Source organism: Sceloporus undulatus, chromosome 2 (assembly GCF_019175285.1).
Source record: "Sceloporus undulatus isolate JIND9_A2432 ecotype Alabama chromosome 2, SceUnd_v1.1, whole genome shotgun sequence".
Classification (NCBI taxonomy): domain Eukaryota; kingdom Metazoa; phylum Chordata; class Lepidosauria; order Squamata; family Phrynosomatidae; genus Sceloporus; species Sceloporus undulatus.
The window spans coordinates 260,593,603-260,611,759 of record NC_056523.1 but is presented as its reverse complement, the minus strand read 5'-3'; the positions used below and the strand labels follow the sequence as shown (position 1 = coordinate 260,611,759).

At 40.8% G+C, this 18,157-nt stretch overlaps 1 protein-coding gene across 5 annotated transcripts in view; it reads right to left on the bottom strand.

Annotated features, from left to right (window-relative positions):
- Positions 1 to 7,431: 7,431 nt before the first annotated feature.
- MARCHF3 (membrane associated ring-CH-type finger 3) overlaps positions 7,432 to 18,157 on the bottom strand; it is a 172,436-nt gene continuing 161,710 nt past the window's right edge. For all 5 annotated transcript variants that reach the window (XM_042455940.1, XM_042455942.1, XM_042455939.1 and 2 more), the window contains one exon: positions 7,432 to 7,884. In XM_042455940.1, coding sequence (XP_042311874.1) covers positions 7,726 to 7,884 — 159 coding nt within the window. In that variant the 3' untranslated portion in view covers positions 7,432 to 7,725. The remainder of the gene's footprint in view (positions 7,885 to 18,157) is intronic.

The window sequence follows — 18,157 nt, the reverse complement described above, 5'->3', positions numbered from 1 at the left end:
GGGACTGTTTTTACTATTTTTAACCCATTAGGGCTGAAGGGACGGGGTATAAATCTCATAAATAATAAATATTACTCTATAATTAAATTAACTATTACTATATTAATCTGTTTAAGAAGTAACTCATTTGATGGAAATTAGTAGTACTGGTATTTGATGATTTTCAGAATACCCTACGTTTGATCGTGGTAAGCGGAGATTCTGTGGCAAAGCTACTGCCCCATTTTTAAGCTGGATTGGGGCCAGGTGTTTCTGGACCACATGAGGGCCTCCAAGGCAGGTCTCAGCTCTTCCAGACTCTGCAGATCATCTATTTTCCTGGCCTATTTAAAAGAGAGGATGATAAATCGCTGTATGAGAGACAGTGTGGATTAGTCATTGAAAGTTTTGGATTAGGACTCTAGGAGACTGGGCTTTGAATCCTTGTTCAGCCATAAAATCCACTGGGAGACCTGGGCGAGTCACTTTTTCTAAGCCCTCAGAGAAAGCAAGGCAAACTTCCTCTGGAGCCTTCACTGGTTCTCTCTCTCCTTCTTGGACTGACTGCAAGCCTCACAGCAGCTGGGATGAAACTATTTTCCCAGCACGAATATATATTTTTATAAAGCTGTTATGAGTCAGTTGGTGTATAGGTGGAGGGCTCGACTAGGACTCTGGGAGGCAAAGGTTCAAGTCTTCACTGGCCACAGAATCTTATTGGGTGGCTGTGGGCAAATCATACCTCCTTAGCTGCCGACAACAATAGAAAACCCCTCTGAACAAATCTTGCCAAGAAAATCTGTGATAAGCTTTCCCATAGGTTTTTGGGGGCCTCCGCCTCCGACCTTTGCACAATGGGACAAAGTGAACAAGGTTCAAGTTTGGCATCATTTAAGCTCCCGGAAGGGAGGAATGTTGGGATCAGAGACTGGAGGTAACAGAAATAAATAAGCATCCCCTGTAATACTTTTCTAGTAAGAAAGTTGTCTTGTGATGAATTTTACACCATGATTGTAATTGAAAAGGGATATGTCACTCCTTTGTGATGTAAGAACACCATCATAAATCAAATGCTGTGCCCATGCTGAGCATTTAGAAGTAATTAAATAGTAACTATTTTAATTACTTTTTAATAAATAAAAAAGGGTACTTTTAAATTGCTACTACAAGAATAACTATCTACAGGGATTTTCCTTGGTGGAATGTAACTAACGTCGTTTTGAAAGTAGCTTACCAAGCTCAGAAGGATGAGAAAGACTAAGAAACCTACAGTTTTTCTGCTGCCCCAGTATACCTCCAAAAAGTTTTGGTCCATTCTGTTCTGATGAATCATAAGCACATAGAGTCTTCTTCTTCTGGTTCTTGGGGGTAGCAGAGACAGGACCTCCTCGCTCGGGTGTGCCCATCTCACTGCATGTCTCTCTTTTCACAATGGACCTGTACCTTAGCCCGGAATCTGTTGGTTAGTCTTGACTAAAGAGACTCCCTGAATCAGCTGTTTGACAGGTATGCAAAAGGGGTGTGTGGTGACCTATGAGACAAACTATGCAAAATAGAGTGTAACATAAACTTTTATTTACTTATGTCTATACTTCAGACCTTTCTACAGACTAAAATTTTTTTATTATTATTATAACATGCTATGCTCGGAATTCAATGTTGACAAGCAAGTCGACACATAGGTAAATCCCATTCTACGCTGAAATAGCAGTAGGACTTGTGTTTTACACTGTAAGCCTATGCTCATTAAATCTAGAAGTAACCCTCCACAGAGAGATGTCTGTAGATGAACCCATGAAGAAGAATATTAGAATCAAGTTGCCACTTAGCTGGAACTTTGTCCCTTACCCTCCTAAAGCTTCCTTTTCAGAGGTTTGGTATTGCATTGATAACACACAGAGACCAAGATGCTACATTGGGCTCTTGGTATCCTACTGGGATTTGATCCCAAGGACCCCTTTGGCTACCAAATCTTGGAGTCTCAAGTCCATTAAATTCAAACAGTATACAAAAATGGTGTTCCTTATGTGAAATGGCAAAAATCATGATTTGCTTTTTGGAATCTTTATCTTTGGAATATTTTTCAGAACATGGGTGGTTGAATCCATTGATAAATCTGTGAATAAGGAGGGCCAACTAACATTGCTTCAGCATAGTATAGAAACCCACAGGCATGGTGTACTGTGCAAAGTCACACATTGCTATGCACATTCATAAAGCACTACCACATGCACAAATGTCCATAATACAACGCCCATTGCACCATGACAGCTAATATGACTATTCACATTGTCCAAAAACCTACAGTACTCTGTTTGCATGCCTCTAAAAGGATTGACAGCCAGATTATTTTGCCATGAATATGTGCAAAAAGAAAGCAGAACATGACAAGTTATGTGTTGCAGACAGTTGGAAATAGGATATTAATAACTAACTTAACAGAAGGAAGTAGGAGCAAAGTTCAAAACAGAAATTGCTGAGGCAGGCATAGGGAAGCATGTGGCTTTCCATAGTTGTGGGACGGCAACATCCATCGTTAATCATACTGGCAAGCAGTGACTTTCCAGTACAACATCCCAAGTTACAATTGCCACCCCTTCACTAAGGAATGATGAAGACTAACATTATACAGTGCCTTAAATTGTACATAGAAGTAGATACAGCAAGTTGTGCCTTCTCTTGCACATAGTAAATTATGGCAACATGACTGCAGCCACAATCCTTGCAACTTGGAGTGGCAAAAAAAAATGGTTAAAGTTCACATCTAGAAACTCAGAGCGGGTGAAAAACATTGCTAATCACTGGGAAAATGGGAAGTGAATGGAAAGCAAGCAAATATGTACCATCATTGAAAGAAAACAATTGGCTGTGTGGTCCTATCCAAACACACCAACCACTCAACAAAATCACTCTAATCAAAAGGTCCCTGTCTCACTCTGGATTTGCATTGAAACTTTGCCCAATGTATCTCTGATGTTAAGATAATAATTTGGTGACACATACTATTTTGTAAAACTTCTTAACTTATGCACTTTTCTTAACTGTGCTGAACTATTCATAACTGTGATGAACAATCTACTTTTCAGAATGCATTTTCATTTCAGAAGATACATTGATCTCTTTCACTTTTTCAAAGTGTGTAGCTTTCTTTTGCTGTCTACGCCAAAAATCAAGGTTATCTAATTCTAAAATTTTAGAATGGCTGAAATACTGAAATCAGAATTCTTGAAAGTTGAAGCTGGTCATCTTTAAAGCAATATGAAGGCGGGCCTGTCTTAGAACTACTTTTGTCCTTTCCAGCAACATCCCATGTGTTAGAGTACTAAGTGTGCTGAAGAACAAAGCAGCCAAAGGAAAGATCAGATGGCTGTTTTCTGAAATATTTTTCTCTCTCTCCAAGGTGAGATGTGATTCACAGAAGTATTCATTTAACAATATGAGCACAGTAAGATTATTGTTTTACATGTTGTATGAGTTCAGCTACTGGGCAGAATCTTCTCTACTGTGCTCAAGTTAATTGAAAAACTAGAGATTAAATTTAGGTGGCACATTAGGCAAATTTAAAATTTGAGGGCTTTTCTAGGGGCTTTTGCCAATTTATCTCAATTTTCTGATACTGTATTTCCATTATTCTTGGTGCTTCTGTTCACAGCCAGGACAGGAATTTAATGCATCAAATCAAGGGACTAACTGATTGGCAGGTTTTTTTTTCTTTTTCTTAGAATAGAGGTAGGTGAACTACAGCCTTTTAGATGTTTCTGGACTACAGTCCCCATTGGCCATAGCAAGGAGAGCCAGTGGTGAGCAATGTTGGGAGTTACAGACCAGCAACTTTGGGAAGACTGTGCTTAGCCAACACGCCTCAAATTTATTCTTCAAGTCTGCATACTCAGTCTTGGGATTTTAATCTAGATAAAAGTCACGTGCTGTCAACATCTAGACATAGTGATTTTTGGACTTATCTGTTTCACCCCAATGAAGAAGATTCTTGGAGGACTTGGAAGCTTGCTTTTTCCGTTTCTAGTTCAATAAAAATACTGTTCAAGCATCTTTCTGGATTTTGTTCATAAGAGTGCACAGCTGTGCTTTCATGTCAGGCATGCTATTGTTGTTGCTGATATTATTCATATTATTAATTTGCATAAAGTACTCAAGGTATTGTGCTGTACAGATACTGAAAGATAAAACAATCTCTGCCTACAAGTTCACAACTGAATAGACAGAAAAAAGGAATGAGGAGACAAGAGGAAAATAGGCGTAATATAGTTCTTTCTATAGCCTGTGGATGAGTCACATTTGGTCTCAGTTCTGTTTGTTTTGTTTGTTTATTGAATTTATATTTGGCCATTCTCCCAAGATGGGATTCAAAGTGGCTCTAATAGGCATCCTCATTAGATGCTGTTTCTCTACCTGTTGAAATAAACCAAGTTGGCCGCCCTAGTGCCTAGCAGTAGGCCTTCTAATACCCAAACCTGTCTGCGGGGTGAAACAGGCATCACAAAAATGGGCAGATTGGCACTACCCTGGAGTTGCTCACTCCGGAGCCATGGCAAGCATATGCACCCGGCCTCAATCCACCTTGTTGCCATGGTCCCAGACAGCTCTCTGAAACGAAGTGTTCTTTAACTGCTCCTTTTCAAAGCGGCTTTTCTGAGTTGGGCAGCTTTGGGCTGTGTGCCATGTGATAGCCATGCCCCCAAAGCCACCTGGAAGTGGCCTTAATATGCCTGTCTGTTTCACCCCTGTACAGTGGTACCCCGGGATACGAATGCGCCGGGTTACGAATTTTTCGGGATACGAAAAAATCCCATAGGGATTTATTGCTTCGGCTTACGAAGGTTTCTTCGGGTTACGAAAAAACCGCGGCGCTATTTTCCGCCACCGGAGGGCAGCAGAGAGCTATTTTTCCATTAGCGCCTATGGGAATTCGGCTTACGAAGGTATTTCGGGTTACGAAATTAACCGCGGAACGAATTAATTTCGTAACCCGGGGTACCACTGTATTAGGAACGTTAACAGCCAGCTGTATCAGGACCATGGAACTTATTGGTCTTCTGATGCTGATTGTTGTTCCCACCAGCCTGCACCAAGGCAGGAGCTTATGAAAACTGGAGTCCAGTGACATCTAAGGGGAACACAGAGTCCCCCAATCCTGATTCAACTTGTTGCCATCTGTTGGCATTTAAGCTGTCTGATGTAAGGGACAAGCAATTCCACATCCCTATATGCTAGGGAGTGATACCACATTTGTACCCATAGTTTCTTTCTTGGAAACTAACTGATGGCATATGGATCAATATAGGCCCACTGACCTCCACTTTGGGTAGGTCTGGTTTAAGGGATACTGGCATGCCCCCCAAAATGTAAACAACTGCACCCTTTTCTCACATGAAGTTCTACATAGCCATAGGATTCAGGGCTCACACATAGCATTCTTGACTCATGTGTCAAGAGGGTATGAATTAGGTGGCAGAGGGTAGTTGAATTAGCAGAGTTGTATTAAGAGGGCACACATTCTGAGGCAATTTGGGCTGAAGTATACTGCTGAATTAAAAAGTGAAAGAGAAAAGACTAAACTTGTATTTTCTATCTAATAATGTGGCAGCTTTTACTAGGAACTGGCACTACTTGCAGTACTTTCAGTTTCTCTAAAGAGCCCCTGTATTCATGTCTTAATAGTAGTCTAAATTATTTAAATACATTAATTGCTTGAAAAAGGCAGCTGGCCTTAATTTAATTACAAGACAGTGTAATGCTGTCTTGTAATGTTACTAGTTGGCAAAGAACAGTTACTCTGTCCATCTAAAAGTTAAGCCATCATATTTTTTATGTATCTTCTTTTATTCTTTACACATACACATGTACATATGTACATGCACAGGAAATAGAACAGAAAATGTTGAAACTGCCTCTAGGTTTGTGACACAATTTAGCAAAAGACACTGAAAATTGCAAATATGCTACATGTCATTGCCTTGCCAGAAGCATTTGTTGATATAAGCAGACCATTTGATAGCCTAATTCTAAAAATAATGGAGTGAAATGATGCTTTTCTTTCCTTCTATCCCCTTCTATTCAAGAAGGGGTACTTATACACATGGCATCCCCCCCCCCGGATAAAAAATGAGTATTCATGTTCCAAATTACAATTAGGCACAATGGTAAGGCTGTCTTTCTTTTCTGGGTTTCCTCCCACAAAGAATCCTTAGTCTGTGTGGTACAAAGGAGTTAGGGCTTCTATATTCCCATCTAAATTTACCTGTCAAGCTGAAAATCCAGCAGAGCGATAGTGTTGCTCATTGTTATGCGAGGCAGGTACAGGCTTCCTAGAACATGTCTAATGAGCCAGTCTTTATTATCTATGCAGAAGTCCCCCTTACAAAATAAATTTAGAGAATTCAGGGGAAACTCTTCTGGCCTAATCCTACATTCAGCCTAGATTTTCATAATCATTTTCACTGTAAAACTGGGGATGCTTCCCCCCCTCTTCTTCAGAGAAAATAGCTTTTGAAAAGGTTGCCTATCCTCCTGGATTCTTTGGTATGCCTCCAGTATGAGAAGTATTACAGCTGTTGGTCTGAACCCATTATTTTAAGCCTTGTCTGACTGTACACCCTGGAAACTGAAAACTGGGAGGTGATTAAATTGTGTAAAAATATGTAAATGATATATGGAAAATTTTGCCTGCCCTTGTTCTCCACCATTAGCAATCCATGAATAACCTTTAATATCCAACTACTGTAAAACAGCCACAAGATATTTAATCTCCCAAAGTAAGAAATGTCTTTTCTCGGTATTTTTGGTGTGGAAAATATTAAGAAACCAACTTTTTAACCTTGAATATAATATGTGAGTGACACAGATTTATCTAAAAGTTGACACAGGATGATGCTAATCCTTGCTATGACTGGTATCCCTGGTTTATAGAAAGGCCTCCCCCTGGGCAGAAATGGTCCTTTTTCCTTCAGTAGCAGAAGAAACAAAGATGCAAGTGCAATTTGCCTTGCCACTGATTATATTTCAGTAGCCCTTGGACATATTGAGAAGAAGATGTGGATGAGTGGGATTACAGGGGGTAGCCCTGACTGCAATTTTTTGGACTACTACAATTCTCCAAGTCCCCAAATCATTGCAAGTGGCAATGCTGGCAGGAGGACCCTAAGAATTGTGGTGCCAAAAACTAATGTTTCCAAGCTCTGTATCAAAGCCTCATTTCGTTTGGGGTTGTGGTTAGCATATTAACACATTGATGAGTTCATTTCTGGAGACAAGTTGGCAACACTCTTCAAGAGGCTTCTACTGAGAACTGTTCTTTCAGTTCTCCAAGAAATTAACACACCTCTTTGTCATTTTAAGTTTGTGCCTCTCTAAATGTCACTTCATCTATAGTTGGAGTTCCTAAAGGCATGAACTACCTCTTGAACCTGTCAAAGAAATGAGCCAACAGATGTGTTTTGCATTGTTTACCATCATAGTTTAATAATTTTTAAACAACAATAAAAAAGGGTTGCATCCCTAGTGATGCAGCTATCACCATGGTATTAGAGGATTTCATACAGTATCTGCTAATTTTTAAACAGGTTTGGCAGCTTAGCAAATATCATATGATTGCAGCATCCATGATTTCAATTGCAACAGTCATGTCTTCTCCGCAAAGAGTCTCTCTTTCCAAATATGATACTAACAGGTTTGGGATGGAATCAGAACCCACATGCCGTTCATGGCCACAGGGCAGGATTATCACCATTAAACGATTGTCTCTTTTGAGTTCCTTTTGACTGAATGGAGTCCCAGCAAGGACTGCTGGTTCGAAGGGATGCTGGCAGACTTTGGGATGAGAAGGATAACTCTTTGATTGGTCCGACGCCATTCGTTGTATAGTCTACAGTGGTACCTAAATGATACCTACAGAAAGAGAAAAAACAAAGATGGTGATTGAGATGAGGAGAGAAGCATACTGGAAACAAAAAATAGAGCAGAGCTGAGGAATCGCCGACCCTGGGGCCAAATTCAAACCCTACTAGAGCCTCAGTTTGGTAGCCAGGCTTTTCCTGATGGCCACATACCAGATGGTTTCCCAATTTTTGTAAAAGTGTTTTGCTTATTTCATTTTTCACACCTAGAAAATCAAAATTCCTTTTCCAAGGATTACTTACTGACAGTGAGGGCTTCAAGCTTAAATATACTGGAATTTTTGGTCCATTGCTCTTGCCCTGCTCACTACTGAAATGCAGCTCCCAAGAACTTTTCTGAAATCAAATGTAGTCTTTGGGCTGAAATAGGTTATCCAGCCTGACTTTACAGCAGGGACAGGAATCTTGTAGCCCTCTGTGTGGTACTGGATTGCAACTTCCAGCGTTTCCCAAAATTGCCTGTGTTGGCTATGGCTGTTGGGAGTCACAGTCCCAACAATGTTGGGGATTTGCATGATTCCTATCCTGCTCTACAGTTCCAGAAGAGGCGTGAGAGCTGTTTTTTTTATGCCACTGCTGTAAAGTCAGACACTGCATTGGTGGACCCATTTCATCCAATTACTACTCAGCAACCATCAAGTGTTAAGGACCTGCCAACATGGTGCCAAAGACTTTAAACACAGCAGTAGTAAGATGGATAAAGCTGTAGAAAAGCAGTTCTGAGACTACTGTTGCAAAAGGAACAGAGCTATGCAATGTATAAGCTCATGGCAGGGAAGCAGAAAGCTCTAGGTGGATTATCAGTTCCTGTCACACTAGGGGACTGGGGACAGAACACAGCCTATCCTTATTCCAGTTAAATTCTTATTTGTTTTATAAAGGAGTTTACACTCTGCCTTTTCACTTTCAAAAGGAAGGTATCCAAGACAGCATATATAACTAAACCTATAATGTAACATGAACAAATCCACACCAAGATGATAAATAAAATGTCATCCAGCACTTCTATACACTGTGCAACAGAGATGAAATACAACATGCATGTACAAAAAGTAGCCATTAATAACTAGAGAGAGATGCCACTAAAAAACAAACCCTCAGCTAAAACACAGAACTAATTTTATTTTGCAGACATTAGATATTGGAGGAGAGGGAATTATGTCCTTTGAAATTTGGCAGTTAGTGATCCAATCCTCAGCACACTTGCTTAGATGAAGACCCTATTACAAATGTGGGTCAGATTCAGACAAGCCTGAAATCTGAAGCTGTCAAAAACCAGTTTCTTTCAGGATTTTGGGCCTTAAAATGTACTATTCTCATCTAAACATATTCTCATCTCCTATGACAAACCTTTATATTAAGTCATCAGTATTCCAAATTAACAGATTAGAAGCTAACAAAGTAAAGCAGTCTGACACCACTTTAACTGTCATGGCTTCATCCTGTGGAATCCTGGAATTTGTAGTTTGGTGAGTTATTCAACCTGGTATGTCAGAGAGCATTGGTGCCTCACCAAACTGCAAATCCCAAGATTTGTAGGATAGAGTCATGGCAGTTGTACTGGTGACAAACTACTTTATTTCTGCAGTCTGAATATAGTCCAGGACCATTTTCTGAAGAAACTTATTTGTATTTTATCTTGTGAAAGACATATTGGAAGCTGCCAGTTTTACTGTACAGCAGATGTATGTCACAGTAAATGCCAACATGGCGTAGTGATTTTATTGTTCAACTACAACACTAGAGGTCAGGGTTCTATTCCCAGTTTGGCCATGAAAACCCACTGGGTGGCCTTGGGCAAGTCACACTCCCTCAGCCTCAGAGGATGGCAATGTCAAACTCCATCGGAAGAAAATTGTCAAGAAAACCCTATGACAGTTTCACTTTAGGATTGCCATAAATTGGAAATGACTTGGAGGCACACAACGACAACAACAGGCATTGCTTCTGAATATGCTTATCTGGGTGTGTCCACCAATAAGATGAAGCAAAATGTGTCAGGTGGCACTATGGATGATAGCAAACTATGTGTCTGAACTGCTGTAGTAAGCTTATTTAAAGGACTATAATGGTGCATATGTGTGTGCCTGTGTGTGCACTTTGCTTTGGTAACAAAATGTCTTATGCAGAAACTGATGTAATAACAGGAAAATTATGGTCTCACAGCCCATCCTCAGTAGATTCCAGACATAAAAACTTTTAAGAGAGACTGGAGTCCATGAAAGTGATGCATACTACATTGCAATAGCAAAATGCTCCATGTTAATCACTATGCATTAACATAACCATTAAGGAGCAATCTGACACATCATCTTGGCGGAAGAGAAACCCAATAGTAGGTGGTGTACAAGAGATTCTGTAGTGGAGCTATTGTTGCTTTCCAACTTGTACTACAACTTTGAAGATCATGGTTTATTTCCCTGTTCAGCAATGGAAACCCATCGGGTAAACTTGGGCGAGTCACACAATCTCAGCCCACCAAAAACCTTAGGTTCACTTTAGGGTTTCTATACATTGGAAACAACTTGAGGGCATGCAACAACAACAGCAACAGATAAGGTCAAGCTCAGGAAATTTCCTTTTGTGATTATAGCCACCAGATTCACCAGTCGGCCTGGCATTACTCTGCTAGAATATAACTAACAAGATGTTTTAGTTCGCGGGGCACCCCATAGGTAGGTCAGTGGTGCAAGGGAAGAAGACACTACAGGTTTAAGTCAGAATGGTGGCCTATGCACACGTGTTGGTCCATTAGTCATTGGCTGCTAGTCCCTGGTAAATTTGAAGAGTGAACCAATTGTAGCCAATGGTCAAAAATATACGATTGGTCCCTCACTCACTGAAAAAATTACCAGTCCTCTGCATCAGATTGCTTGGGAAGCATTGGTTTAAGTGCCATCCCACCAGCGGGCCTCTTTTTCCACCATTGGACTACTTTTTAAAAGTAATCCCTGAGCCCATCTTTTGGACAAATTCAAAATAGCATCCTTAATTATTCAGAAATCCGGATGGAGATACCTCTAGAACAGTCAGGCTGCCTTGAGTCCTCCAGACAGGGTGTAAAACAAGGCTTTTCCAGGAATTGCTGCATTGTGGAGCCCAGCTCCAGCTGACTGTTTGTTTGCTTAAGACATTTTCACAAGATATCCTAGTTAAGCCTGACAGCTTGTTTACAATGGGTTCTTGCCTTCAGGCAATTTCCAAGTGATGTCAGCTACCGAATTTCAACAACCACCAGGGCAGCTCAGCCTTAAATTTCTCCAGACAGGCCTTCTGCCAGCAGTTGTGATGTGTGTGAAAGAAATGGTTCAGAAATAAAATGCAAAAATGGAAACTCAAAATTTCTAAATCCCCTTCTGACTTTGCTGAAGTCCATATTATGAAAATTTACTTCTTAAACTGATCTACAAATTTGGGAGAAATAATTCTGTGAAAACCTCATTGAAGCCTAACACAAAAGCAGAGGCTGGATCTGCCATTCAACAGTTGTCTTAAAATAAAATCACAAAAACTGAAAGGCCCTGGAGCTTTCCTGTCCAGAAAAGAAATGATATTTGTGTGTTGAACATGGAAACAATGATGAGATTCATGCAAAAGGATAATCTGTGGTCTCTTTCGGAGAGAGCTGTTATTTAGGAATAGTGGAAAATAGCTTCTTTGCAAATGTATGGGATCTCTGTTCCGAAAATAGCTGCTTCCATCAAACTCTTTGAGTTCACTGAGCTACAGGGTATATAGCTTGCTTAGATAGTGTCATGCATCAGTTAATATAAGAGGCAATGCAGCTTAGGGGAAAAACATTAATAGTAATTAATTGCCATGAAATACATAGTATCAAATACAGTCTGCCCTCCTCCTCCTCCTCCTCCGTTCTGGACCTCTCCTGCGTATGGGAAAAAGAGCGTATGCTCAAGCCCCAAAAGAAATAATGGGGCACATGCTTGCGGTGGTGCATGGGGTGCGTGGCGTGAGTATGCGCCCCATTATTTCTGCTTGGGCTTGCCTTCCGCATGAGCCCAAAGCCACGGAAGGCAAGCCTGCCTATAAGGAGGGCCGACTGTATAGTATACTATAGTATGAATCCCCTAAATTCTCACTTGCACTATTTCCGTATCCCCTAGCCCTGTTTAATGTAAATCTTTCCTAGAAGAGACGTGACTACCCCAATGTAAGTATTGTAAACATGTTTTAAGTCTGTGTTACAGCACTGAAATTCACTTTAATGCTCACAGCACACACAAGGGTTAAAACTTCCTCCAAAACTGACCTTTTCAGCATCACAGACACCCCCTCCCCAACATGACTATTTCCATGTCGACGGAGAGCTATGAATGGGGACACATCCAGCATCCAGAGAGGTATTTACAGATGGCTGCAGCACATGCAGCTACAGGAAGATGCATCCATGCTCATCTCTCTACTCTCTGGCAACATGGAAATGGCTGCATGTAGGGGGTAGGGCTGCAGTACTGAAAAGAAAGCACCAGCATACATGACAATAAAGACATAGCCACATCTCTCTATGCAGGATTTGGCCACAACTGAAATAGTTTTATGGATGCAACTGCTTGGTTCATAAAGTAAGTAGGGACTAGGGGACTTTCACGGTCCCTTCACAGCCTAAACTGGGGCTACATAGCGATCATGAATACAGTCGGCTCTTCCTATCTGCAGACTTGCCATCTGTGGATAGCTTCATCCCGTTCTTTTCAACAGTGGTGTGTGCACATTATAACACCATTGAGGAAAATGGGACTTGAAGTGCTGAATAATTTGCCATCCGTGGTTCCAGACTGGAGCCCCTGTGGATATGAAGGGCTAATTGTACATAACAACCATGAGTGCATAATGCTAGGTTATGTATTAGTAAGTGCTACAGAGGATTTCAGCTATTTTTATTATCAGTGTTTGTTTACTAATTTAGAGAAAGGGCTGCCTATAAATTAATGAACAAGTGATTTCATTACTTTACCACATGTGCATCCTAGTTATTACATTAACCATGGAGCATAATGCTCTGTGTTATCCTGGAGCAACTCTGTTGAATCTATCTGTGGAGATCTCAAAGGCTGCATTATCTTAGAAGCATAGTCAAACAGGTTCTGCTGGGTGGCTGAACAGCAAGCTCTCATGGGTTGTGTGACTATTGTCTAAAATTCAGATAGGGACATATTGATGCATAAGTGCCCCTTACACATGCATATTTGTTTTTTTGGGTGCTGCAGGGGTTGATATTTCCATCCTTTCCACACAGTGCCTAAAGCTCTCCCTTCCAGCCATACTTTAAAACCCCAAATCCACCTCCTATAGGCATTCCATGCTTCAATGAGAACAAGCAGGATCAGAAAAGCTTCTGGCAACCTCCACACCAGCCAAACACACAATGATTATGGAAGCACTGAGGTTTCCGAAAGACTCTTGCAGATCTCAGTGCTAATGTCATCACTGTGGATCTGGGTCTGGGTGGGTAGCAGATCTTCTCTGATCCTACCTGCTCACGTTGAAGCAAGGAATGCTTGTGAATGGCCGCTTCAGGACTTTAAAGTAAGTTGGGGAGGTTGCTGAGTTGAGGCCATTTGGTTCAACCAGTTGGTAGACTGGTATCTGATAGCAGATAATGTGTGTAATACTCTATATTCTTTTAAAAAAAAAATCTTTAATTAATATGGTACTTAAAGCTAAAGTTAAGGCAATCAAATAAACTATTAAAACTGGTATGCTTTCAAAAACAGCAGCCTGTAGCCAGTATCAATTACCAGTGAAAAGTTGTTTTATGTAATTATTTGTGATGTGTCTGTGCGGGTTAGATGAAAGAAATGGGACTTTGTAAATCAGATAAGGATTTATTTGTACCACAGACCATCCCTTCCTACAAGAATAGTGTTTTAGTGGACTGAAATGGTGATGATACCCAGCAATTTAAAAACTCTTCAACTAGAATGAATGAGGGAATGCACTGGAATTATTGAGAATTACACTGGTACCCCGGGTTACGAAATTAATTCGTTCCGCCGCCGCTTTCGTAACCCGGGATACTTCGTAAGCCGAATAGCCCATAGGCGCTAATGGGGAAAAAGCCGCGGCTGTGCCGCGGCTCCATTTAAAACAGCGCCGGGGTTTTTTCGTAACCCGAAAAAACCTTCGTAAGCCGAAACAATAAATCCCTATGGGATTTATTCGTATCCCGAAAATTTCGTAACCTGGGTATTTCGTAACCCGGGGGACCAGTGTAAATGCTATGAATTTTTCTGCCTGGGCACATAGGCAGGTAGAATACACCGTACGATAATTGTGCCAATGTAATATTTTACTTTGTGCCATTAGTATCCTAGTAGAACACCTCACCCTAAAGTATGGGTGAGCAACTGTGGAGGGCGTGGGGCCCATTTTTACTCTCCTCATGGGCTACAAGGTGAGTTGGATGTGACTGGAACTGATGACATACCACTTCCAGAACTTTACAGCATTTGTCCTGGAATGGGCCTGTAGACTTCCAAAATGGAATGTTCTGGGGACACTCAATGGTGAGGAATGGATTTTACCACACAGTGGGAACGCTGCCACTGCTGCCAAGCATCCCCATCCCGTTCCAGATGCGTCCCAGAGGGGGCAATTTTTGGGAATGCTTGAGAAGCGTTCCCAGAAATCGCCCCATGGGGAACACATCCAGAACAGGATGGGGATGCTTGGTGGTGGCAGCGTTCCCGCTGTACAGTAAAATCCGTTCCCTGCCACCGAGCGTCCCCAAAACGTTCCGTTTTGGAACGCTACAGGCCCGTTCCAGGGCCAATGCGGTAAAGTTCCCAGTTTTGTTTTTGGCCAGTTTTAGAATTTTTCTACTTTACATAGTAGTTGGGGGGGCTTGGGTGAAACCACATTTTTCCTACAGCCCTGAGCAATTTGTTTGTTTTGTTTTGGTGTTTGTTTGTTTTTTGCAATTTCAGGTGAACAATAAATCTAAAGGGCCCTATGTATTGCTTGCAGCTTGCAGGCTGTAACTTTCCCATTCCTGTCCTAACAGCTGGCTAACATGTGTCCTGGCTTAGAGATCGTGTGTGTGTGTGTGTGTGTATGTGTGTGTGTGTGTAGACTTTGGACTTGTACTCCTGCCTTGTGAAGCAATTTTTAATGCTTCAACCTGGCTAATGGGATCTGCACATTCCTTGTCATGGATGGAGCCTGTAACGCCTGACTTCTATGGCAATATGAAAGTGTGCTCCAGTATCTTACCTAAGATCTCCATGTTTCCTGCTTTACAATGAACTTGATGCTTGAAGGCATGTCTGTACAAGGCCAGTACAAAGGTAAAGAGCTAAAAGAAGAGCCAGCAGGGGCCTTGAAGTTGCACATCAAGAATTAGATGATGGAAGACAAATTTAGCAGGCCTACCTACAGGTCACCCTGCAAGGTATTACAGGGTATGACCCCTGTATTCATGAGGATTACATTTGAAGGTCCCCCATGGATACCTGAAAAAGTGGATGATAGGGAAATGTATTATTTTCAATGAGACAACCGACTTCCAGACCAAGCATACCACAGAATCACACTGGAAGAAGTAGAAATGCTTAGAGACACCACTTCTCTAAGCATTTTTAGGTCCTCCAGCATGATCCTGTAATATGCTTGGGCCAAAGGGTGACCACAGAATTGCACTGGAGGACTTAATAATGCCTAAAGAGAACATATTTTTTCAGATGTGGTAAATGAAACTACAGATACTCAATTTGTGGATATGGGAGTTTTACTGTACTATATTTCTAACGGAATTATGAGAAATATTCCCAGTTTTTGCATCTGAGGCTATACAACTGTATATGCAAGATGTATGTAAATTCATGTCGTTTTTGGCTTTCCTGTTTGTAATACATTCCCTCTTTTTTGGCTCTCCACAGGTGGGCACCCTAATCCCAAATACATGCATTGGCCATGGGTTCTGCAGTTTCCAGCTCAACTTGATTCCACTAAATATATGTATTAGTCCTCTATATACAGTGTGTTATCTTATTATATCACCAGTTGTGGGTTCTAGCAGTTATGCATGTTCCCTATTAAATGGATCCCCTGCTGTTAAACAATGAAAATGTGATGCCTGTTCTACTACTGAGCTTGAGAGCACATTGCCTCATTAATGTAGCCCCCTCCTGCTGGATTTAATAATAGAAAAGGAATGGAAGTAGATTGCCCCCATGGCAGCCAAGATAAACTACAAACTACCAAGCAATTGATACTGTGTTTTTAAGTATAATGATTTATCTGATGTTCATATTAGGCTTATCATTGAAGTATAGAAATGTAGAACAATGCTTAAAACATAATCTTGTTGATTTTTATTCCTGTAAGAAAACCACTGTTAAAGTTCCCGAAGTAATTTTAAGTTGGAAATTGTTTTTGGGGTGAGATCCACACCAGAAAATACATAATAGCATTTGCCATTAAAAATGTATATACAATGGAACAATTCATAAGATTTGAAGAGGCTTTTACAGGGGTGGTGGTGGTGGTAGTTCTGTATCATGTCAGATTCCCTCTGGCAATTTGAGAGATATAATTAAGATTAATTTTGGGAAGCATCTTGAACCCCAAGAGAGAGTTGGATGTACCATACAGATATAATATCATCAGTCTAAGTTGACATTTACAACCCATAATATGTAACAATGCAGCAAAGGAATTTGGCAGGATGGTATACACAATCAGTAAGAAAACCAATAATAGACTCTACTGGCTATTCAAGACAGAATAACAATTTCTTTTAAAAAAGCTATTTTCTGGAAGGAAGATTTCAAGGCGATAGCCATATTGGTTTGTTTCAATTTTTTAAAAAAGCAGAAAGGGGTGGGTAGAAATAACCTCGCAGCACTGTGAGACTGATTTATTTTAGCAGACACTTTTGACGGAGTCAATATTACAGCTACAGGTTTAACTGTTAATATACCTGCACCTTTAATATTGACTCAGTGCGTCTCATGAAGCAGAGTGCAATCCACGAAAGCATATTCTAAAATAAATCAGTCTGGAAGAAAATATCTAATATGTAATGCTGCCCATGCAAATGCTTATTCAGATAAGATACAATTGCTTTTACAGAAACTCTGTGTTAAAAAGTTGTTTTAAGTTATTTCCCCCAGTACTGCTCCAATCATGCTTGTTTCTCACAACTGCCATCCCTTGAGGGATTATATAAATTTCCATATAAATCATTTGGTGCATTTGATTCAGCTCTATACAGTGCCGTGGGTCACAATATTGATGTGTATTTGCATTAGTCTGTCATCAACTGTCATCTTCTGGCCTGGGAAGTAGTGAAGGGACAGGCCCAACGCCATCAGGCCCGACCTCGATTAAGAAAAAGAGCCCTCCCTCTGGTCCATCTGCCTTGGTCCAGGCCTCAGAAGGAGAGAAGAATGCTGGATCTGATCCCCTCCCCCTTACCATTCCCTTCTCCTTTTGTGTCGTGTCTTTTTAGATTGTAAGCCTGAGGACAGGGAACTGTCTATTATCCTCCCTGTTGTAAGCCGCCTGGATTCCCAGTGATTGGGCGGCATATAAATAAATCCTATTATTATTATTATTATTATTATTATTATTATTATTATTATTATCATCATCATCATCATCATCATCATCATCATCTACCTGCAGAGATCTCGCTTCCTGGATTGGGCCAGGGATATATGTGGATATACCCTAAGCATAAAGTTAGCAAATTATTTTGAAAACCCTTCAGGCAACAGGTATGCCATGAGGCAGATAGTTTTTCTTCAGACTCTTTCTCTCCTGAGCTTTATCTCTTGAATTACCTGAGCAATTAGTGACCTTCCTTGCCATTCTATTATGAAGAAGTTCTGTTGAAATGCTTATCAGTAAGGATAATCAAGGAATATACATTTCTGTTTGAGAGACAGAGCAGTTTCCTTGTCAGCAGTCTAGCTAAGCAGTTGCCATAAGCTTTAGAACAGATACATTATCGGTTCTCGCCTGCAATATAGCAATCTGTAACAATCTGCATTCACACTATAACCATCAGTGCAGGCCACTGTGAGTGACAGTGAAAGATAAAAGAAAAAACCCACAATAGTAGTTCTGGCTGGGGAGAGGAGAGTTCAACTTCTTGATTATTTCTGGCTTAATGTTGAGTAACATTTTCAAAGCCAAGTCAAACATGGACTATGGAGGAAATGCAGCATCAGAAAAATGGACAACTTTCCCCTTCTCTTCCTCCTTGCCCCCTCCTGAAGTCTGCCTGAAAATCATTTTCCTTT